Source organism: Barbus barbus, assembly GCF_936440315.1.
Source record: "Barbus barbus genome assembly, chromosome: 4".
Lineage (NCBI taxonomy): Eukaryota > Metazoa > Chordata > Actinopteri > Cypriniformes > Cyprinidae > Barbus > Barbus barbus.
Genome location: NC_136732.1, coordinates 2892911 through 2917800, shown reverse-complemented (window position 1 = coordinate 2917800; position 24890 = coordinate 2892911). Strand labels below are relative to the sequence as shown.

At 37.3% G+C, this 24890-nt stretch overlaps 2 protein-coding genes across 2 annotated transcripts; one reads left to right on the top strand and one right to left on the bottom strand.

Annotated features, from left to right (window-relative positions):
• Positions 1 to 1728: 1728 nt before the first annotated feature.
• On the bottom strand, positions 1729 to 8743 carry LOC306866799 (uncharacterized protein). The gene is made up of 3 exons (XM_079412164.1): positions 8686 to 8743; positions 8316 to 8455; positions 1729 to 4373 (listed from the first exon to the last, which is right to left on the bottom strand). Exons 2-3 carry the CDS (start codon positions 8398 to 8400, stop codon positions 3115 to 3117), a joined length of 1344 nt encoding a protein of 447 aa, XP_079268290.1. The 5' UTR covers positions 8401 to 8455; positions 8686 to 8743; the 3' UTR covers positions 1729 to 3114.
• Positions 8744 to 18802: 10059 nt separating this feature from the next.
• LOC306866906 (uncharacterized protein) lies at positions 18803 to 22284 on the top strand. The gene is made up of 2 exons (XM_079412338.1): positions 18803 to 18881; positions 20747 to 22284. The coding sequence occupies exons 1-2, from the start codon at positions 18827 to 18829 to the stop codon at positions 21784 to 21786; spliced, it is 1095 nt and encodes a 364-aa protein (XP_079268464.1). The 5' UTR covers positions 18803 to 18826; the 3' UTR covers positions 21787 to 22284.
• The last annotated feature ends 2606 nt before the right edge of the window (positions 22285 to 24890 follow it).

The window sequence follows — 24890 nt, the reverse complement described above, 5'->3', positions numbered from 1 at the left end:
AAAATTAAGTCGTGATCACGGGAAAACAACTTTCGTTATGTCGAGATCACGAGAAAATTAAGTCGTGATAACGACAAAACAACTTTCGTTATGTCGAGATCACGAGAAAATTAAGTCGTGATAACGACAAAACAACTTTCGTTATGTCGAGATCACGAGAAAATGAAGTCGTGATAACGACAAAACAACTTTCGTTATGTCGAGATCACGAGAAAATGAAGTCGTGATAACGACAAAACAACTTTCGTTATGTCGAGATCACGAGAAAATGAAGTCGTGATCACGAGAAAACAAGACAGAAAAATTATAATAATGCATGGCCGCTTAGAACGTCCGTAAATTTCATATATACTGCCTTTTAAAATTTCAAGTACCTTTTCATAAATATGGCTGTTTTCAAGGGTTTTCCAGGTCTTAAGTTTCAAAAAGTCCAATTCAAGCACTTTAAGCACCATGTACAAACCCTTTAATTACTTAACTTGAAAAGAGAAGTAAACTTGAATGTAATCAAACCTAAAAAATACACTACAAAGTGAAACTCATGTCATTTTTCAGCGAATATTAAATTAATGAAAGAACTGTTTTTATACACTCCCAATATCAACAAAAAATTATTTTTGGTTTTATAAAAACAAAAATAGGGTGCACTTTCTGCATTCTCAGACTCCGTGAATATCTTCCTGAAACAAGTCACGAAAATGACACGAGAAATATATCTACAGAAAAATAAGTGTCTATTTTTAAATGAAGCAAAAACAAATATTCTCTGATAAAATAATCAGTATGAAACCAATGCGAGGTACAGTCTTTCCTGTCTGAGCTCACCTGTAATGTGATCACTTCCACCAAGATTGAGACGCACAAATGTGTGAACACCCATATCACCTCTGTAAACAAAGAAAGATAAATCAAGTTCATCTCGGCTACTTTGCGTTTTTGGAAGACGACGCGCTGTTAGGAACAAGCCTTGAATTGACCTCAGAAAAAGAATACGATGCAGCTTAATCCAGCACTGAATCTCATTCTGAGGAGTCATTTATTTTTACTTATATTAGTGTTACTGTGATATAAACGTGTACACATTCACTTGTTGAACTTTTCCCAATCTATAATACCAGACTAAAATATGTTGAGTGCAATATTTTGAAATATGATGCAACCTTTCATTGCATCTAAATGCTGTAGGACTCGTCTGCATTTATTACATTTATTTTTTATTACATTTACTAGGGCATACTGACACAAAATATGATTTTTACTTCATATTTTTAAGCAGGAGGCGGGTTTCGCCTAACAGTAGCCTATACGTAGAAAGGTTTGTTTTGAAAGGTTTGGTCAGAAATTCAGCGGGAGCGGGATTAAGAAAATAGCCGAATGCCGGACATTTTGGGTGATTTAAGAAATCCCGGCCGGACGCATTTCTTTAGGTCAAAAAAGAGGACAAGTCCGGGAAAAAGAGGACATATGGTCTCCCTAGTACATGTGCTATTTACAGATGAAGGTTTGATGAGTTATTTACAGATGCACAGTACTGAGGTGTGTTGTTCAGAGCTTTCTGACCCTCCATAGACAGCAATGCAACGGAAATGTTCCCAGGTCCAGAAACGAAGTAAGGAAATCAGGTTCAGAGGAAAGCACATGCATGTGTCGTGGTCCTCTCCATAATGGCGGATGATGTGATTCAGAGAAGAGGAATTGCTGAATAAAGTTGTTATTTTTGTTTTCTTTGCGCACTAAAAGTATTCTCGTAGCTTTGTAAAATTACGGTTGAACCACACATGGACTGTTTTACTGATGTCCTTCGTTTTTGGGCCTGGGAACATTTCTGTTGCGTTGCCGTCTATGGAGGATCAGAAAGCTCTTGGATTTCATCAAAAATATTTTAATTTGTGTTCTGAAGATGAACGAAGGTCTTGGGGGTTTGGAACGATATGAGGGCGAGTAATTAATGACAGAATTTTCATTTTTGGGTCAACTATCCGTCTAAATGTTGCACATGATGTGGACTCGGCTATACTCTGTCAAATTCCTAAGTCCAAAATGTCTGAGTCCATGTCTAATCCATTGTTAATAATTGGACTCAAGCTCAGACTTGAGTTCAAGTCCAAGTCCAAGATCGAGTACCCCAACTCTTAACGGTGCCAGACAGCACCTTCTCAATATAGAATCCTGTTGAATATACAGCAGAGTCTCCTGGTGTTCACTTCTGAGCTTCCTACACATCATCGTGTTATTACATGATTCCTGTCTGCGAAACTCCTGATGACAGTTCTCTCAAATGAATCCTCGTGTGTTGATCAAGATTGTGTTTAAAGGGGGCATAACACACAATTTCACCCAATCTCTTGAGTATTATAGAGTAGTACTGCATCCATCATATATCCAAAAAGTCTTTAGTTTATCATAATTATAAAAGGAAAGATACAGCTTTACGATTCTTTCCGAAAACAGCCGGCGCGCCATGGGCGAAGCTAAAGAGTGACGAACACTAGAGTGCCAATTGCCAACAAAACACAGATATTTGATGCCATTTCATTCATCATCTGTAGTTCTGAATCGTGACAGGGATCTTTTATAGCTGGGACCGCTCCATTTTTCAGTCTCAAACGATGTGCAAATCCAGCATCGAACTGGGCCTTGTTTATAAAACGTTCATCCACAAACACACTTGAGAAACTCTGTTGCTGCCCCGGAAAAACTAAATGCGTCCACTGTTTTCATAACGCTGGGTTGTTCAGGAAGCTGAACAAGGTCATCTTTCCCTTACAACCAAAAACACACTTCTTTGGAGACATTGTTCCCGAGCGAGTCCCGTGCAGTGCAGCCGAATGAAGCGCGCTGATGGGCGCACTCTTGCTCTCGCTCTGGTCGATGCGTGCACACTCTTCAGGGAGAAATGCTCATAACGAAGAGTTCCACCTATCAATACGTCACGAAGGACCATGATCGAAAAAAACTTTCGTAAGAAACCCGGAAGTGTGTATTTGGCACAAAAAATACTCTGTTATACATCCAAATGTTTTTTTTTTTTACTTTGGCCATGTTTAGCACGAGAATCCAACTCTTTAACAGTGTAAATAACTCAACATGCATGAAACGGCATTGAACCCCTCTTTAATAAATGCTGTGTAATTTTATCATGTGCCTGTTAAGGTTTCCTTTTTGAGTAAAACGTTTTCCACACTGTTGGCAGGTGAAGGGACTCTCTCTAGTGTGAACTCTCATGTGGGCTTTAAGGCTTCCATGTAGATCGAAACTCTCTCCACACTGAGGGCATGTATACGGTTTTTCTCCAGTGTGAATTCTCATGTGCCTGTTAAGGAATCCTTTTTTAATGAAGCTTATTCCACACTGTTGGCAGATAAAACGACTCTCTCCAGTGTGAACTCTCATGTGCACTTTAAGGTATCCATTCTGATAAAAACTCTTTCCACACTCAGGGCAGGTGTAAGGCTTGTCTCCAGTATGAATTCTCATGTGCCTGTTAAGGTTTACTTTCTGAGTAAAACTCTTTCCACACTGTTGGCAGGTGAAAGGGCTCTCCCCAGTGTGAACTCTCATGTGGTCATTAAGGTTTCCTTTTCTATTGAATATTTTCCCACACTGTTGGCAGGTGAAAGACTTTCCTCCAGTGTGAATTCTCATGTGCCTGTAAAGGTTTCCTTCATGAGTGAAACTGACTCCACACTGTTTGCAGGCGTAAGGCTTCTCTCCAGTGTGAACTCTCATGTGCACGTTAAGGTTTCCAAGTTGATCAAAACTCTTTCCACACTCAGGGCAGATGTGAGGCTTGTCTCCAGTGTGAACTCTCATGTGCCTGTTAAGGTTTACTTTTTGAGTGAAACTCTTTTCACACAGCTGGCAGGTGAAAGGGCTCTCACCAGTGTGAACTCTTGTGTGGTCCGTAAGGTCTCCTTTTCTATTGAAACTTTTTCCACACTGTTGGCAGGTGAAAGGCTTCCCTCCAGTGTGAATTCTCAAGTGCACTTTAAGATTTCCATGTTGATCGAAACTCTTTCCACACTTGGGGCAGGTGTAAGGCTTGTCTCCTGTGTGAATTCTCATGTGCCTGTTAAGGTTAACTTTCTGAGTAAAACTTCTTCCACACTGTTGGCAGGTGAAAGGCTTCTCTCCAGTGTGAACTCTCGTGTGGACTTTAAGGTTTCGATGTTCATTGAAACTCTTTTCAAAGTGAAAAGGGGTGAAATAACTTTTAGTTCCTGTTGTATGAGCTGTTTTCTGTGAGAAAGTCTCTTTAGACTGTGGCAAGCTGAAAGATTCTTCTCTGACTTTAAAATCATGACAAGTCTCATATTGTTCTTTCTCTTCCGTTTCATCTGGTACCATGCACTCCTCTTTCAGCGGCATAAGGTCTAGGGTGAAAAAAAGGCAAATGTAAGTAAGCCCAGGTTAATAGCACAAAGCAACAGACATCAAAACATGTAAGCTAGGTGATGTGTGTATATATGTTATAAATTATTCTCAATATTGTTAACTCTTTTCTTTGTTTATGACACCTCCCAAAAATATTCAAGCTGGCAATTATTAAACCCTTTATCAAAAACAAGCAAAGTTTGGCCCAGGAAAATTGGTTAATTATAGACATTTAAGGATTTAAGCCCCATTATAATCAATAATACGTGCTTATTAAAATTACAAATGAACTACTTTTGGCATCTGATTGTGGCTACATCTCTACTCTAGAGCTTATAGATCAGTGGTGTAGCAGTGGCAGAGCCAGGATGTTTTCGTAGGGATGGCAAGAAAGGGGCCAGCAACCAGTCTGGCGTGGCACAGAAATCATCATTATTTCAATGTAAAAATGTGTTTGACTCTTAAAATTAATTGTATTCAATTCCAGTACTTTATTGTAGCCGAGATAGTTGTGAATTAGATTAAGTAATACTGAGTGAATATGACCATTTTTGTATTACCTTGACATATAGCCTAACAATATCTCATCAGACTGCAGTTCACTGTTGTTCTACTGAAGCTCATTTGGTCCCTGTACCTTTTCTGCGCTCGGTTTGACTTTGAGGTGAAGTTGAAGTGCACGTCTGAAAAGTATCTTGTTTGTTGTGGTCGTAAAGAGATAAACATGGAAAGCAACAGAAATTTAGTAACTAAAGCATGTTTAATTATTGTTTAATTTCCTTAGATAATTATTTCATAGCGGGCACTGCGCTTTGACAGGGCTGTGGGACACGAGCAGGACATATGTAATTCAATCCTACAACTTGTCAATTCGTTCCTACGACTTATTAATTTGTGGCCACTGTCCATGTTTCAATTATTTGTTCCTTAGTTGAGAGGACACCATTTGTCTAGGGTTATCTATGTTCAGTTTGCAGAGACTTGTATAAATACCTGTCCAGACCACAACAGCTTGGGAAAGGTGGTGGTCTCACCATCATTTATCGAGACAACCTGCGTCTTACACAACTTGATATTCAAGACACCAATACATTTGAATATATGGTTCTGAAGGCCTACTCTCTTATAATTATCCTACTCCACTATCCTCCTAAGGCTTTGTCTAACTTCTTATCTGAACTCAGTGAATTGTTGACTCTCGCCTGTTCCTTGTCTTCTTCTGTTCTTCTGCTTGGTGACTTTAATATTCATGTTGATGCTGTTTGCTCTAAATCTAATAAGTTATTTGACCGTTTTAATTGGACTCATGTTCATTTTCCTACTCGTATGTGTGGCCATATTCTTGATCCGATTTGTACATCAGGGGTACATCTTGATTGTATCTTAAGCCTGCCTGTGTATATGAACATCCTAAGACTGTCATATCCAACCACAATCTTAAAACTGTTGACATTTTGTACTTCCATTGTTTTCCCTGTTCTTTCTGAGGTCTTTGCTCTCTCTTCTCTCTCACTGATATTATCTAAATATCATCCTACCACTTCCGAGATCTTGCAAGAGCACGCCCCTATACGTTTAGGAATTAATACCAACGCTTCGTGCATGAACGCCAGCTCCAGACAAAGTAAGTATCATGCATTTGTTTTCCAAATTGTCTTTCTGAAAGAGCTTATAATAATCAGCTCATAATCAGAAGTGGGACTTATAAAGTTTGTGATAGCATGAGACCAGCTTTGTTGTTATTATATTATTCCCCATCTGTGTAATTCATGAACGCGGATTTATTATGCACAGTATAATCAGATGACTGACTTTGAAACAGTAGTTTTCTGTAAAGATAACAGGTTTGTATTAATAGTGGAATGTTCATTTGCAAAGGCTAGCACTGCTCTTGAAGCTCCGCCCTCTTCCCCCGGGAGCAACAGCTCACTCGCATTTAAAGCAGCATACTCAAAACAGCGCGTTTTGGCTCACACCCTAAAAGTGGCAATTTTAACAAGCTGTAAACATTTTGTGATCAACATGTAGTACATCAAGCTTATGTATTTGAAAATGCAGCACTTTTCAGTTTGTTTGTTTAATAATCATTCATAATAATCCTTCATTGTCCAATTTCAATCTGCATAGGACTAAAATGCCGTTAAAATTCATATAAATATGACAATATTTAAGATAGATTTAAAAATGGTTGACCTGTCTATCTGGGGTTTTTAATAGCCTTAACGACAAATCACGTTCACATTCATCAGCCAACACCACTGCTGAACATTTCCTCCTAAAACTACAGCCCGTTTCCTACAATCACAACCCTATAACTAAAGCCCTACGTGGGACTTTTCTTGATCCTGCTCCTACTGAATTTCTGACCATTTCCACATTGTGGAAGTGAGCAAATATTCTAATATTGTATAGAATTTGTGCGTCGGAGAGCTATAAATATGCACAGTTTTAAAATAATTTTTTAATTAAATTTAATTAAAATTTCGTGATAATGCGTAAAAGGAGCACATTTAACAAGATATGATGTTTATCAATGAGCTCAGGATCTGTTGAGCAGCAAATTCTCAACCATGGTGATCATGGGAGTCAGTCATCTTGACCCTTGGTCAGTGAAATCTGACCCCGGCGGCTCGTGTTAGATTCAGGGTTGCCAAGTCCTTTGTGCTGTGTTTATGATTAATGTGCAAAACAGTGACTATAAATTTTGTATTATAGGTATGGAAATAACATTTTTGGATATGGTCATTGTGCTACTTTTTGTCACACAGACCTGGCAACCCTGGCTGTATGGAGCAGAGCAGACACTTTCTGTTTAGTATTGTAGCATACTTGTTTTTCAACTTAACTAAATTATTTTTATTTCAATAAAAAGAAAAATGACAGTGGGGACAGTGCCCAAATCGCGGGACTGCGGGGATTGAACAACCCGTGCTACATTTTTTTGACCGCCATGAGATTTGCGGGATCCCAATCCCAATGCAGCCCTCTACATGTAACCAATCCCATCAACTTGTGGAATGGGGCTTCGCATTCATTAGAAATTTGGGTAAATTTGAAAAGTAAATAGCAGTAGTGGACAGTAACGAAGTACTTTTACTTTACTATCTGTACTTTACTGGAGAAGTTTTATTTTGAGTAATTTTTACTTCACTACATTCCAAAGCATAAGACTGCACTTTTTACTCGACTACATTTCATAAAACATATTGTTACTCCTTATTTTGAAATGAAGAAATCATCATTTGCTCCGAGACACAAACTGATTCTTTTCAATGAACATTGAGCTGTTAACGAGTCAACAACTCACCGATTCAAATAAATCTGTTCATAGCGAGTCTCCAAGTCTGACAAGAACCGGGGATCCCCCAAGTGCAAAAAAAGTCATTTACTAATGTAGATCATATTTAGGTCACAACTGAACTAGTCTGATGTAAAGGGTGATCTGTTTAAACCCACTGAAATGCTTGAATGTGGACCAGTGTAGGTTTTAAATAAAAAAAAGAAACATTAAAATAATGCATGCATGGTCATCTTCATACTTTTGGAACAAAATCACAGTAAAAGCAGTTTTAGCTTAAAGGGTCCCTATTATCCCTCTTTTTACAAGATGTGATATTGGTTTTGGGTGACTCCAGCAGAGTATGTGATTTTGAATGAAGGGAGGAGCGGATTTAGTCGGAGCGTGGTGATTTTCCCTCGCTCCAACACGAGTACAATTCATGCCGACGACCCGTAATATAACTGCATATTTAGACCAAGCTTTGCCCAAGAGCGATAACAATAACTATTATTATAACTATATTTGTGTCCACACAGCCTGTAATGTTTATTTAAGATCACAAGCTGCTCATGAAAGTGGATGTAGATGAGCTGCAGCTGTTTCACAGAGGAACTGAAGGAAAAACAGACACTTCTGGATCCATGAGATCAATGAAACCAACCTGTTTGTTCCTCAGGATCTTCATGTTTGACTCTGAAAGCTTCTTCAATCTTCACATCTTCACTCTCCTCTTTAATAAACGCCATCTTTATAACAGTGTCTCCTCAGCAGAAGTGTTTCTGGTTAAATGCTCTGTCATGACTACAATGAGGAAATTAAATCTCTCCGTAAATCTCATAAATAACACAAATAATGACTTTTACTATAAACTTATGATATTTGGAGCAAAATCAGATGCACTTTACTCACACAAAACAACACTCGTTAATGTTAGACAGAGCATTATAATGTTAAATCCAGCAATATTAAAGCCTAGACGCCGAAATCTGTAAAGAGTGGTTTGCGTTAATTTAATAAATAAACAAACAAACCTTTCTCCAGCAGCAGCGAGGCGCAGACCTGTGACGACACAACACAACGGCAAAATAAAAGTCCCGCCTAGACATTGACCTCCTTATAACAACACATATAAATAAACGCGTGTCAGAGGTATATTAATTTTATGATGTTTTGATGCATCAAAATATTTAGTATAATAATACGTTTATCTTTCTGTACATTATAATTTTATTTAAAAAATGTATTTTGTCCGAGCAAAAAATAACAATAATGAGTTTCATACATTTTTAGGATTATTTCCAGAAGACACCATTCAGTGTAACAATAGTTTATATCTAATCTTAGTCTATAAAATCTTATTTTATTTCAGATTGTTGAGATGCTTGAAGCAGATTTGGTAATAACTGGGGTGTCAGAAATCAATGATACTCTCGTTCTTCTGTAATGTGGGCTGGAAGATCTTCATTTCTACTCAGACTCAGACAACATTAACAACAGCTCCCTCAGAAACTAAAAGTCAGGCATGTTCACAGACGTCAATACTTTTAACATATTTATTCACAAGTAACATTCAAATGTATAACAACGCTTTAACAACTGTTTATTGTACTTTATTTTTTATTAATGTCACATTTCTGTTTAATTATAACAATGAATAAGTCTATAATCAATAACAAACATGAAACAAGACACGTGATAGACTGCATGACCTCAGTTTGGTTGCTAAACTGGGAAGCTGTCAGGTAAATATACTGTTTGGACAATTGAAAAAATGCAGAGATCAATTTGTAGTTGATTTTAATGCTTTTAAATCTCTTCTTAAAACATTTTATTTTAGGATTGCTTTTACATGATCTTAATTTTATGTGTTTATTCTTTTTTTTTTTTTTTTGGTATTTAAACAAAATGTCATTGTGTTATTCCTTTGTTGTTATGCTTGTCTGTAAAGCGCTTTGAGAAAGCTACTTTTAAAGGCGCTATACAAAATAAATATATTATTATTATTATCACAGACAGAAGTGAAGCCCCCCCCCCCCCCCCCCCCCCTCCCTCTCCAGTTGTGTTTATCTTGGTGTGGAGGTGAGTGGTGATAAAAGACTAGTTACCTGTGCCTCCAATTTACAGCTAATTATACAAAAGGCAAATATAGTTAATTTGCCTTGCTAACATCAGCTACCATAGACCAGTGCGCGTTGTTTCACTGCATGATTCAGTTTATTAAAATGCATTTAGATTAAGAATGATCACAAAATTCAAGATATGGGGGCAGAAATGACAGACCAAACGTCACAAGGAAATTATTGTGTCTGTTTGGAAAGAAATCTATGAAACACTTAATTAGATTTGGCCTTGAATCACATCACACACACGCGTGCGCAAACACTCTCTCTCTCACACACACACACACATGTAAACATACATACTCAAAACCTTGGACAATTCTTGAGTGGCATAAGTTATTCTATTTTTAAATAACAGCTGTATATTGAGATGTGGTGGAAATTATATTTGTTCATTGTAGCTCGGAAAACAAGTTAAATATTTACATTTTGTCTTGTAATCCAAGTTTGTCCTCTTACAGACCTTAAAACTAGGCAAATTATTTAAACTTATGAGACTTATCTTAGACTTACCACCTTTAACTTACCAAAAACGTATTTACAAAAGATATATACAAGTTAACAGTAAACAATACATAATCGTAATCCAAATTTGTAGTCAATCAGGCATGGGTCAAGTTAACAAGGAATATCACAAAATGGAAACAAAACAAATCAACTAAACTATCACAGAATTACAATCACACACTATCTCTCTGGTAAGACACCCAAAGACTTGACGATGAATGACGCCAGCAACGCACAAAGGCAAACTACAGAGTCACACACACGATGGCACAATAATGGCCTCCATTGAGTGTTTGGGGTAGTCCTTATATCTGGGTCAGCTGAGGAGGAGAACCAATCGCAGCTTCCAGCAAATTATCTCAGGGAACCGCCCATCTGAAACACAAACATACACATACACCAAGAGAACACAAGTGACAAGTGACGTGACATACGGCCAAGTATGGTGACCCATACTCAGAATTCGTGCTCTGCATTTAACCCATCCAAAGTGCACACACACAGCAGTGAACACACACACACCGTGAACACACACCCGGAGCAGTGGTATACCACAACATAACATCTGAATACCACAACATAATATCAGGTACATACACTCAACAGCCACATACCGTAATGAGAAAATAGAAGGGGAAAACTTTTTTATAAAGTGTTCAAAATATCATGAAATTACAGTTTAATTCAGTGTAGACACTATTCCCCAAAGGAATTAAAGTGAAAAGAGGGTGGCCAATCCCCAGACACTCATAGACAAATATGCCTGTTACGTGCTAGCTAAATAATTCATACATTTGGACACACAAGTTCTCCAGAAAAGAGACTTAACTCCCATCTCAAGTCAATACATTGCATTACACTTACTAAAAACATCAAAACCACAACAATAGAAACATTACAGTAACATATTCTTTAAATAATACAGCAAAGTATAGGCCTATCATAGAAATAAAACAGAAAAATTAGTTACCATGTAAAACTTTTGATTTTCGGTTGTATCACCTTCCAAGTCATCATCAGGAAGTGAAAGAACGTTGACTGGCATTACAAGGTTACGATGTAACGATGTACAGTCTTCACAACACCAGTACGACTGTGCTGAATTCTGTGCACAGGAATGACAATAGTGTACACCGTATCCACTATTATAAAAAAATTATAAAAAAATGTGTTTTATGGTGAGTGCAGACATAGTAGGCAGTAGGCTATTCACACGTGACGCAGCATTCCCGCATCAGCGACCGCTCGCATCTCATGGTTGCGGCTGAAAGCAAATGATCATAATTGATGGACAGCTATGCCCGTGAAAAGACATCAGCAATCCGGCGCAGAGAAAAGAAAAAAGTATGAAGCCCATGCATCACTTTTAGATAGCCTACATTCATAATCCTGTGAAATGTTTTTGGCTGTTGAGGTTAATAACGTGTTTTAATGTTGGTAATAATTTAACCACCAACAACGCATATAATATTCTCTCTGACTTTCCATGTTCACTTACGAAAACTAGCCATGGTTTTACTATGAATAAAACCAAAAATCATTGCTCTTATAAGTTTAACATTGTTCTTGAAAGAAGATAATATTTTTTGTGGTTATAAAAACAGACCTAAGCCAACCTGCCTTTAAAATGACTTAACAAAACAATGAGGCAATAATGATTGGTTAATTAATAATTATATAGTTTCATTGAAAAACTTTGTTAAAATACATAATGTAATACAAAATAAACAATTTAGATATTTACATTACATATTGTTACAAAGGGAGCCAAAGGCCTGGTAATACACTTACAGAACCATCAAGTCCTTTAATATCGACCTATTTAGGCTAATTAAAATATCCACTTAATCTTTCATTTTTGGCCACCTTTTTACGATAGAAATGCTACAGCAACCCTTACAAAAAGTAACCATGTTTTTTATCGTAGTAAAACTGCTAAATTTTGTGTGATTTCTGAATGCTTGAGACCATAAAATCAATCAGACAACTGTATTAATATATGTATTAAAATATGAAACGGTATAACTTATCGTGGAGAATTTTATCATAATTTATTTAATACAGTGTGACATTATGCTATCACCATCACTTGGACTTTGAGTTTCTTTTCATTCATCCCATGTGCCCCTTGACCTAGTTTCTGTCTCCCCTTGATTGTGTCATTCTGTTCACCTGAGTCTAGTTTATTATCCTCATTTGTTTGTGTATATAAGTTCCGTTCTGTTCAGTCTTAGTTTTTTGGGTCTCGTCGTTGTGTGCTTGTGTTACCAGACAGACAAGGAACACAGGTACAGCAAACTGAGACAAAACAAGAGAGACGGCAAGTTGTGGTGCCATCTTGGAAAGTGTATGAGAAAACGCGTATACTTTTTTTATTGTCCTTTATTTTATTTTACTTTTTTGTCCTGAATTTAACCAGAACAAAGTTTAAAAATTAGATTTCTGAGATTTAGAATCTCTTTTCAAGAAGGGACCTGGCCAAGATGAGCAGCCACAGAGGTTGCCATAGTATTCCGATTCAATTGTGATAATTGAGTATTGCGATTATTTGTAACTATTACGATTCAATATTACAATTTATTGTGATTGTTTGCTTATTAAAGACCTGACAATGGAAAATACTTGATAATACCTTTAAAGAGTCATATTAACCCTCAAAAACCGAGACCGAAAAATAACTATTGTTCTTAAATTAACTTTTGAACCGCTAATCATATCTGAATACTTTAAAAAGTGTCATAAAACAGAGATTCTCCGCTTTTTGGAGATATCACAATTGTCTCAGTTGGTTATTCAGAGGCTCAGCGTACGTCATCACATTTTGACAACATTGATTGGTCAGAAGAAACCAATGCATTTCGTTCCTCTGAGCCAAACAGAAATGATTGTTGACGCTTAGTCCCACCCCCCGTGCCCAGATTGGTTCAAACGTTCAAATATTCAACCAATAAACATAGGTTTTGGTCTTTTGAACCGTTGTTTAGCGTGTTTCTATGGGAATTTGAGCAAATGCAGACTGAAAGTAAAGTGTCGTGCGTGCATGAAAACAAACACAAAATAACACATTTGCATGAGAGCACTCTGAAAAAGCCCAGAAAAACACAGGAGAGAGCACTTTGGCATAAGATAAATCAAAAGCAAGGATGAAAAATCGGTACAAATCAGATAAAGCACTGGAATTTAGGTCTTCGCGTCGTGAGGCGATGTCCCGGTAAAATAAATTCTGACGCAGAGTGAAGCCAGCGGATCGATCCATTTGGCTCTTTTATTATGTAAATAATATTATATAGTTCATAAAGATCATTTGCACTGTTTTTTTCTATTGCACTCTATATATTTCTCACCCATTGTGTGTGTTGTTTGTGAATCATTTGCACTGCTTGTATTTTTGTTACACAAGGCAATTTTTTCACAACTTGCTGCACTGTTTGTGTTTGTTGTTCATACTCAGATTGAAAATATTTTTTTTTCCAGGAAAAAAAAGTGCATTTTTTTTAATGTATTTTGTTATTATATTACACGGTTTCCATTTTCTTTACTCTCTAAATGTTTTTTTGGATAAATCTATATTGTAAGTAAAGTAAATAGACCTGTTTTTCACTGAAAAGCGCCTATAACAATATTGTAATAAATGGCTATAACTTGTTTGGGGAATGTTATATGTAGACAAAATTTTATTAGGAAGTGTAAAACACACAAATACAACTTTTTAAAGAAAAAAATCTAAACTTCAGGAGTTTCTGTTCGATTAAACAGTAAAAAAAATATATATATTGCTTGCGTTTTTCTTAATTTAGCTAGACTGAAACTTCAGTTCTCCTGTTTATAATGATATATGGCACTTGATGCTGACTGCTAGAATAGGTCTGAAAAAAACTAAGAAAAGTACAGGTGTGTCAGGTGCCCCAAAAATGTTCTAGGTCTTTAAGGGTTAACAAAAACAATGCATCACATCTTTCTTAACTTTTATTTTGGGTGCATACACACACACACACACAGTGTATATAGTTCAAGTACCTTGAACCATGAATCTTTCAAGAACCAAAACCCTGAACTTGCACATTAATATAATAGTCAAATGTGCAACAAAATAAGTAGAAAACAACCCTCTGAAATGAAATAAAGTGCTATGTTACTTTGCATACCGTTTTATGGCCCTTGCAGACAGGATACCGAATGCGCTGCGCTGGCCGCTGGGTTCATATTGGGTAGCATATTGCCTACCTACAAGAAGCTACCTGACTTAAAACACACCTGACATGCCAACTTGATTTGAGATATTTCTCCATGACACAGCTTTTCTCTGTATTATGTATGTATAGCTCCAGAAGTTCCAGCACACACTAGCTGTTCATCCATTTGCTTTCCGCGCTTGTTTGGATGCCGCGTTCTATTGGCTGCTCAGATAATCGTCACTGAGTTCAGCAGCGAAAGTTGAACTATTTTGACCGTGGCGTGCACGTGAGCAGCTAGCCAATGGAGCGCTCCAGTCGACGCAGCTACAAACCATCTTCGCGCTACGCAAGCCATGGGTTTCATAGCGCAGTGCATTCCACATCCTGTCTGAAAGGGCCATTAGTCATGTCTAGCGCTGCTTTTCCCGGCAATGTGTAAATCCAAATTGTTTCCACACTTGGGACTTAACACAAAGGTGCAGAAAGAATTCTCGAAGAGGTTTCATCCTCTGCCTCCGCAAAGCTGGATTTGCTTTCTCGCGCTTTCTCTGAAACGGATACAATGTTTTCAAGTCCAGATAACAACAATTACATTTTGCCCTCTGTTGGAATAAAAGTGGTAACTTCTCCCCACCACCTCTTATTAATAGTAAAATAATTTAATTTAATTTAATTAAATAATTAAATATAAATTGGTTCTGGGATAAACCAATCAATTTTTCAGTCATTTTGAAAAGAATCACGATAGTTAGGTGAATCGATTTCTTTCTCCCACCCCTAGTTTTCATAGGAGTGTGTGGTGGGGTCATTCCATGAAATCAGTGCCTTTTCCGCTTGGAAAAATCTATTTTTACCTCACAGTTTTTGCTGTTGCACTGTATACATAAATTGTGAATTATGAAAATTAAAAAATATTTTAATTTATCTTGAAAAAAGATTGCAGAAAATATTCCAGATGAGTGTGCCATATGCATCAGACGTTTAGCCAACGGTCCGTGGGTGTGACGTCTGAGGCTGAGACTAGTCCCACCAAAACTTCCTTTTAAAACATTCTTGTGTTTCTCTGAAGAGGTGAGACCAGCATGACACCTTTTTTAAAAGTTTAAACTGTATTATATTCAGATTACACTAATAACTGTTTTCTCTGTGTATTACAGCACTAGACGAATGTTTAGGTATTATAATGTCATTAGAAAAATGCAAGTATTGCCATGCAAAAGTAACATCATTAAAATAACAATTTTAATCACCATCTTAACTATAAAATCTTTCTTATTCAGTGAGTGATTATTATTAAAACGAGTAAAACTCAGCTTTAAGAGATGCATTATGTTGTAGGAGCCATTTTCAGTTGTGTAGTTTTCTTTCAAGCCACTAGAGGGCGCAAAATGTATTTATAAAGTATGGCCATTGCGTATTATTGTCAGTCTTCTTTTCAAGTCCAAACAACGCATCAGAAACAAGATCGTAAAATGGACAATCATGCACCTACAAGCACTCTAATAGATGATACATAATATTTGATTGTGAAATCATTCAGTTTGGATGTGTAGCTAATATGTATATATTCATATGCCTGCATATACATACACTGAACAAAAATATAAACGCAACACTTTAGTTTTTGCCCCCATTTTTCATGAACTGAACTCAAAGATCTAAGACTTTTTCTATGTACACAAAAGGCCTATTTCTCTCAAATATTGTTCACAAATCTGTCTAAATCTGTGTTAGTGAGCACTTCTCCTTTGCCGAGATAATCCATCCACCTCACAGGTGTGGCATATCTATCAATTTGCTTGTCCATCTACTTTGTCAATATTAGACCCTCTTTATCATGCGGCTCTCAGGTTCATTACAAATGCAGGCTATCAGACACATCATTGCATCTTATATAATATGGTAAATTGGCCGTCACTTAAATCGCGCAGGATGCGACATTGGTACATTTTTATTTATAAAGCGATTTTAGGTATTTTGCCGTCTTATATTTGTTTAAAATTTGTTCGTACCCAAAGTACATATCGATTAAGATCTAGTGATGTACTACTTTTTAATGTACCAAGAATGAGGACAGAAGCAGGAAAGAGGGGTTTGTCATTCTATGGTCCTTCGTCCTGGAATGAACTCCAGTCTGGACTTAAGATTGGTGCGCTAATTTCACTAGCTGCTTTTAAAAAAAGAATATCGGATATGCGGACGGACATGTGTAATTGTTTTAATTAATGGTGGGTGGACATTGGTTTCTAGCCACTATTTTCGTTTGTTTATATATTTTAAATTCACTGCATCTTCACATGTAAATCTTGTGTAAATCTGCGTTGTATTTTATATTGTAATTTATTGTCTTGTAACCTATGTTTGAACGTGCTATACAGGACTCCCTTGTAAAAGAGACTGTGTCTCAATGGGACTTTTCCTGTTTAAATAAAGGTTAAATAAAAAATAAAATAAAATAAATATCAAGAAGCTGATTAGACAGCATGATTATTGCACAGGTGTGCCTTAGGCTGGCCACAATAAAAGGCCACTCTAAAATGCTATAGGGAAGTGCAAGTTTAGCGATACTTGGCTTGAAAAAACTGAATTTAGGGCTTGGTTAAGGCCAGTTGCTAACAATGTATTTGAAGCCTACTGCTTAGTATACAAGAAAGCGATTAAACTGGGAACGTTAGGTGTACGGGCACTGGAGACTCACTGAAACATCTAACTGTTGTGAAGGGTCTCCAGCAAATGACAGCTATCATCCAGTTCTGCCAAGTATCTGGTGGCTCCACACTGCAGCTCTGCAACCCCCGTGAGACCCCGTTGTTTCAGACGATGTTTCCAGACTCTGACATTGCTAAATCATTCAGGTGCAGGAAAGATAAAACTGCCTACATTGCACGCTTTGGACTATCGGATTTGATCAAGAGAGACCTAATTTCGAAAGTAACGGGACCATTCGTGCTGATCTTTCACGAAAGTCTGAATCGCACCTCCAAAAAGAAACAGCTGGACCTTCACGTACGTTTTTGGGAATGCAGGCAGGTACAGTCAAGATAGCTGGGATCCCAGTTCATGGGGCATGCTACAGCCGAGGATTTAATGAAGCATGTGAAAGTTATAAAAAATTATTAAAAAAAATTTACTGTCACGTTTATAGTTTTTCTTTCTTCATTAGCAGAGGAGTGATTAGGCTTACCTTTCTTTTGTATTATTTTACTTATACTACCTGTTCAACAGTATGGTGTCTACCTTCCTTAGTGTTGGAAACTTTTTCCTTCGTCAAAGCAGAGACCAGGAGACTTTGGGATAAGTTACTCTTTATTGAGAACTCGCTGTAGTCGCTGTAGTCATCCAAGTCTAACTATGGTAGTAGACATTGTAATTTATATGCATTTCAAGGGGGAGGGATTTACATAGAGGTGGATACACTCGGAACAAAGCATGCAAATACAGTACAGGAATCGGCCCATTACCAGAATTTCCCCAGCCCTGACATCATCAGCATAACAGTGTGATTCAAATGCATAGGTGCTAATCCAATCAGCCTAGAAACAAAAGGTTAATGTCAGACACCTGGATTGCTTGACTTCATCATCTATGCCTCAAATGGTAAATTCAGTCTACTAAACCTTCTCAGTTTATATACTATTGTATTGGAACCTAAATTGATTCAAATGCTGTATGTAAACAATTAATTAAAGTGTGAATACAGTGAAATCTCTGCTGATGATCATGTAAAGCTTTTCAGAAGTGCAGATTTCATGGTAATAGTTCCTGTTTTCACCTCATTCATGACGCTGATGTCTTTAAATCACCTGTGAACTGCCACTTAAAGCTCATTCAATTGGTGTAAACAGACTGAAACCAACTGCAGTTCAACTAAGTTGAAATGTTTTTTGTTGCTTATACATCTGTACAATTACTTCTGAATCAGTCCTTTCTTCTGTTTTATTCATATATTTTTATATTTGATTTATATGTGTGTGTATATCTATTTCTTTGTTAGTTTGTTCTCATGATAGATAAACGAATGAAAAGGTTGAGGTTTATATTAGATCGACTCGCACATAAAAAAATAAAACAACTCATAGAATGTGAACTTTTACTTTTATCTATCCATCTTTGAAAATGTGAACAAAACATTGAATACTTAAAATGTGTGAAATAATGAAAACATCAATTCATTAACTGATTATTTTGGATTTTAGCAGATCTTCTATTCCTGCCACACAGCTTGAAGCTCCTCCCACAACAACTCCCCTTCAGTGAAGCTCCTCCCACAACAACTCACCTTCAGTGAAGCTCCTCCCACAACAACTCACCAATAAAAGCTGGAATATTCCCATCAGCCTAGAAGTGAAGCAGAGCTGAACACTGAGAACATGAGAGACCCAGAATCCTGCAGAATGGAACATGAAGAGACCGAAGAACAAAGAGGTTGGTGTTTATTTTTGAATCATCATTAATGATTAATGAACATTAAAGTTATTATTTGTAGTATGAAAAGTCATATGGGTTGTGAAATGTTATTTCATATTTAGTTAACATATCAAGTAATACACAGGACACTTTCTAAGAAAGTTTTTAATTTTCAACAAATGGTCAATGAAAGGAGGTGCGAGGAAAAATCTGGAATTCTGATTTCCTGAATTTGATTTACATCTACAGGTGCATCTCAATAAATTAGAATGTCGTGGAAAAGTTCATTTATTTCAGTAATTCAACTGAAATTGTGAAACTCGTGTATTAAATAAATTCAGAGCACACAGACTGAAGTAGTTTAAGTCTTTGGTTCTTTTAATTGTGATGATTTAGGCTCACATTTAACAAAAACCCACCAATTCACATCTCAACAAATTACAATACTTCATAAGACCAATAAAAAAACATTTTTAGTGAATTGTTGGCCTTCTGGAAAGTATGTTCATTTACTGTATATGTACTCAATACTTGGTAGGGGCTCCTTTTGCCTCAATTTGGCGTGGCATGGAGGTGATCAGTTTGTGGCACTGCTGAGGTGGTATGGAAGCCCAGGTTTCTTTGACAGTGGCCTTTAGCTCATCTGCATTTTTTGGTCTCTTGTGTCTCATTTTCCTCTTGACAATACCCCATTCTCTCTGGGGTTCAGGTCAGGGGAGTTTACTGGCCAGTCAAGCACACCAACACCATGGTCATTTAACCAACTTTTGGTGCTTTTGGCAGTGTGGGCACGTGCCAAATCCTGCAGGAAAATAAAACCAGAATATTTAAAAAGCTGGTCAGCAGAAGGAAGCATGAAGTGCTCCAAAATTTCTTGGCAAACGGGTGCAGTGACATTGGTTTTCAAAAAACACAATGGACCAACACCAGCAGATGACATTGCACCCCAAATCATCACAGACTGTGGAAACTTCACACTGGACTTCATGCAACTTGGGCTATGAGCTTCTCCACCCTTCCTCCAGACTCTAGGACTAGGTTTCCAAATTAAATACAAAACTTGCTCTCATCTGAAGAGAGGACTTTGGGCAACTGGTCAACAGTTCAGTTCTTCTTCTCCTTGGCCCAGGTAAGACGCCTCTGACGTTGTCTGTGGTTCAGGAGTGATTTAACAAGAGGAATACGACAACTGTAGCCAAATTCCTCTTGATGCCTTGACCCCAGCCTCAGTCCATTCCTTGTGAAGTTCACCCAAATTCTTGAATCAATTTTGCTTGACAAGCCTCATAAGGCTGCAGTTCTCTCATTTGGTTGTGCGTCTTTTTCTTCCACACTTTTTCCTTCCACTCAACTTTCTGTTAACATGCTTGGATACAGCACTCTGTGAACAGCCAGCTTCTATGGCAATGAATGTTTGTGGCTTACTCTCCTTGTGAAGGGTGTCAATGATTGTCTTCTGGACAACTGTCAGATCAGCAGTCTTCCCCATGATTGTGTAGCCTAGTGAACCAAACTGAGAGACCATTTTGAAGGCTCAGGAAACCTTTGCAGGTGTTTTTAGCTGATTGGCATGTCACCATATTCTAATTTGTTGAGTGAATTGTTAAATGTGAGCCTAAATCATCACAATTAAAAGAACCAAAGACTTAAACTACTTCAGTCTGTGTGCACTGAATTTATTTAATACACAAGTTTCACAATTTGAGTTGAATTACTGAAATAAATGAACTTTTCCACGACATTATAATTTATTGAGATGCACCTGTATCTCTGCTTCAAATTTTTTGAACATTTTGTAAATTGAGTAAAATCTCATTATATTTACTTAAGTGGTCTGGAGAATAGATGGATGAAAATAATTAATTTTTTATGTTTTATTTTAGACTACATGGAACAGATCGAGGAGAGTGAAGAACTGAGTGAAGGAGAGGAGATAAATCATCACGTCCAAACTGGAGAAAAGTCATTAAGGAGAGACAAAAATTCTTGCCCTCAGACTGGAAAGAGATTACCAAACAAAAAAAGCCTTAAACTTCACATGAGGGTTCATGATGCAGAGAAGATGCACACATGTGATCAATGCGGGAAGAGTTTCACACGAAAAGTAAACCTTAAGAAACACACCAGGATCCACACAGGAGAGAAACCACACACATGTGATCAGTGTGGGAGGAGTTTCACACAAAAAGGCCACCTGAAGCAACACATAAAAATCCACACAGGAGAGAAGCCACACACGTGTGATCAGTGTGGGATGAGTTTTGCACAGAAAGGAAACCTTAATGGTCACATGAAGATCCACACTGGAGAAAAGCCGTACCCATGTGACCAGTGCGGGAAGAGTTTTGCACAGAAAGGAAACCTTAATGGTCACATGAAGATCCACACTGGAGAAAAGTCGTACCCATGTGACCAGTGCGGGAAGAGTTTTACATATGCGAGCAGTCTTAAATCACATCTGCGTTCGCATTCTGGAGAAAGACCATATTACTGTGACCTGTGCGGGAAAGCTTTTACATCAGCTTCAATCCTAAGGGTCCACCTGAAAATTCATACAAAAGAAAAGCCTCATACGTGTTCTTTGTGTGGAAAGAGTTTTAGTGAGCCGAGTCGCTTCAAAGTACACCAGAAAAGACACAGTGGTGTGAAGGAACATATGTGCTTTGATTGTGGGAAGACCTTTGTTACTACCACTGAGCTGAGAAAGCACCAGACCGTTCACACTGGAGAAAAGCCTTACGAGTGTTCACACTGTGGCCAGAGATTTTATTGGCCAAGATATGTGAAAATACATGAGAGGATCCACACTGGAGAAAAGCTGCACACATGTGATCGGTGTGGAAAGAATTTCACACAAAAAGGAAACCTTAAGAAACACATGAATATCCACAATAGAGACGAGCCACATGTTTCTTACATGTAGCACTCTTAAGTTACATCTGCATTCTCACTGTGGACAAAATCCATTTAACTGTGATCAATACAGTAAAAGAATGAGCATTATACCTGAAGAAACATGTGATAGTTTGTACGAAGGAGAAGCCTCACTATTGTTTTATGGCTGGGTGTTGTGGGAAAACAGATGTAAGAATGTGTTTAAGATTCACTGATCTTGTGTCTTGATTTAACGTCACATGAAAAACTAAGGTGAACGTTGTAGTTTCAAGTGAGAGTCAAACTATGTGAACATTTAAATGCCTCTACTTCTCCTGACCAGGTGCTGCTTAAGCCATTCAGGTTTCTATTATCTTTAGGGACTGGGTTTGCTAGAGCAATTTTTTGTATTGTCTTTCAATGCCTTGGTTAAGGAGTCACTTTTGAAGTTTAACTGCTTATAAAATACAGTGCTTAGTTGGACTTCATGACTGCAGCACCAAACGGCACATTTTCAATAAAGGCGTGTTTTGAGTTTGAGCTCCATCAAGTTGATTCTTTGTCGTCTATTTTCTATCTTAAAAACAATTTTATACACTATCATTTTCGTTTCTATAACGTGTGAATATATCCACTATAGCATTCTAAAACAAAACCAATCAGAGCGCCTTGTTATCACAATTTTTTTGATTTCTCGAGTCTGCTATTAGCTTATAGCCCGTTAGCATTATTAGATCCTGTACCTACTAAATTACTGAAAGAGTTGTTACCCGTAGCCGTATTATTAACTCATCGTTATATTTAGGTCACGTCCCAAAACCATTCAAGCTGGCAGTTATTAAGCCTCTTGTTAAGAAACCACAACTAGATTCTAATGAACTGGCAAATTACAGACCCATTTCAAATCTTCCGTTTATGTCTAAAATTTTAGAAAAAGTTGTGTCTGCTCAATTGTGCTCCTCCTTGCAAAAAAATTATCTCTATTAAGAATTTCAGTCAGGTTTCAGGCCTCACCATAGTACAGAAACTGCACTTGTTAAAATTACAAATGACTTGCTTCTTGCTTCAGACCAAGGCTGCATCTCATTGCTAGTATTACTTGATCTTAGTGCTGCATTCGACACTATAGACCATGACATACTCATAGATCGACTACAAAACTATACTGGTATTCAAGGGCAGGCTTTAAGATGGTTTAGATCCTACCTGTCCGATCGCTACCACTTTGTTCATTTAAATGGGGAGTCATCTCAATTATCACCAGTAAAGTATGGAGTACCACAAGGATCTGTCCTAGGTCCTCTGCTATTTTCAATATACATGTTGCCTCTTGGTAATATTATTAGAAAATACGGGATTAGTTTTCATTGTTATGCTGATGATACTCAACTATATATCTCAACAAGATTAAACAGATTAAACTTCTCAACTATCTAAGCTAGTAGATTGTGTAAAAAATGTAAAAGATTGGATGACCAATAATTTCCTCCTATTAAATTCAGATAAGACAGAGATATTACTTATTGGACCAAAAAACTGTACACAGAATCTTTTGGATTACAATTTGCAACTAGACGGATGCATTGTTACGTCCTCTAAAGTCAAAAATCTGGGTGTTATATTAGACAGCAACTTGTCCTTTGAAAATCATATTTCCCATGTTACAAAAACAGCATTCTTCCATCTTAGAAACATTGCCAAGCTTCGAAACATGCTACCCGTTTCTGATGCAGAAAAGCTAGTTCATGCATTCATGACCTCTAGACTGGACTATTGTAATGCACTGCTAGCTGGTTGTCCTGCATCTTCAATAAACAAGCTACAGATAGTCCAAAATGCAGCGGCTAGAGTTCTTACCAGGTCAAGAAAATATGATCATATTACCCCAATTTTACAGTCTCTGCACTGGCTACCTATTCAGTTCCGTATCATTTACAAAATATTATTACTTGCCTATAAGGCCCTAAATGGTTTAGCTCCTGCGTACCTAACTTGTCTTCTACCACGCTACAATCCAACCCGCTCCCTAAGGTCGCAAAACTCTGGACTTTTGGTAGCACCTAGGATAGCAAAGTCCACTAAAGGAGGTAGAGCCTTTTCACATTTGGCTCCCAAACTCTGGAATAGCCTTCCTGATAACGATCGGGGTTCAGACACACTCTCTCTGTTTAAATCTAGATTAAAGACACATCTCTTTAGCCAAGCATTCACATAATGCATCTTATAATCTTGTACTGCAGTTATATCTGATCAAATGTACGTTTATTACTATACTTTAGCTTGGGTTGAACAAATAATTTTTGCTTAGATGGAACAGCAGCTACGCTAATTATGTCTCTATTTGTTTCTCTGTTGATTAACATCCCGTGGTAACTAGGAATGACAGAAGCTTCAGTCTGGATCCAACCCTTAAATGATCTGAGATGACCGAACACCTAAGAAAGATGATGTCAACCCCTCAGAGGACTTCGGAGGATGCCAATGCTCAGACAACATACAGAATTACCAAATTTTGCCATAAGTCAAACATATTAAGGTTCTGCAATATATAAATATATTGTGGAAACAAATTCCTGTAGAGCTGCTTTGCAACGATTTGTATCGTAAAAAGCGCTATACAAATAAATTTGAATTGAAATTGAATTGAGAATCCTGTTGAAGATAAGCCTGCATCTCATGGTCTTTGCTTCTGAGTGTCCTACTGTCTTTTAAAATTACACAAGAAAAGACAAAGATGTGAAAGGTCATGTGTTTTGACTGTGGGAGGAACTAAACTACACTAGAGATATCACAATGGAGAGAAACATTATAACCTTTCACACTTTAAAAAGCAGAGGCAGTCTAGATCACAGTAACTCAGCTCTAATGAATGTTTCAAGCTGATTTTAAGAAGTAGGCTAATATTTTATTGTGCTATGATAATGAGCAGTGAAAACAGCACATTTTTAACATCTATGGGGTTACATGATTATGGACATATTATAATTGTTGATTATTTCCCTTTGTATTGTAATTGTTGATATACATTAAAATACTTTGAGGGTGGCAACTGCATGACATATTATGTAGATTACACACATCCAAACCGGACAATACAGGGTGCTGTTTAAAAGCAATACAAATGCCTGGTTTAATGCATCTTTACTTTGTTAA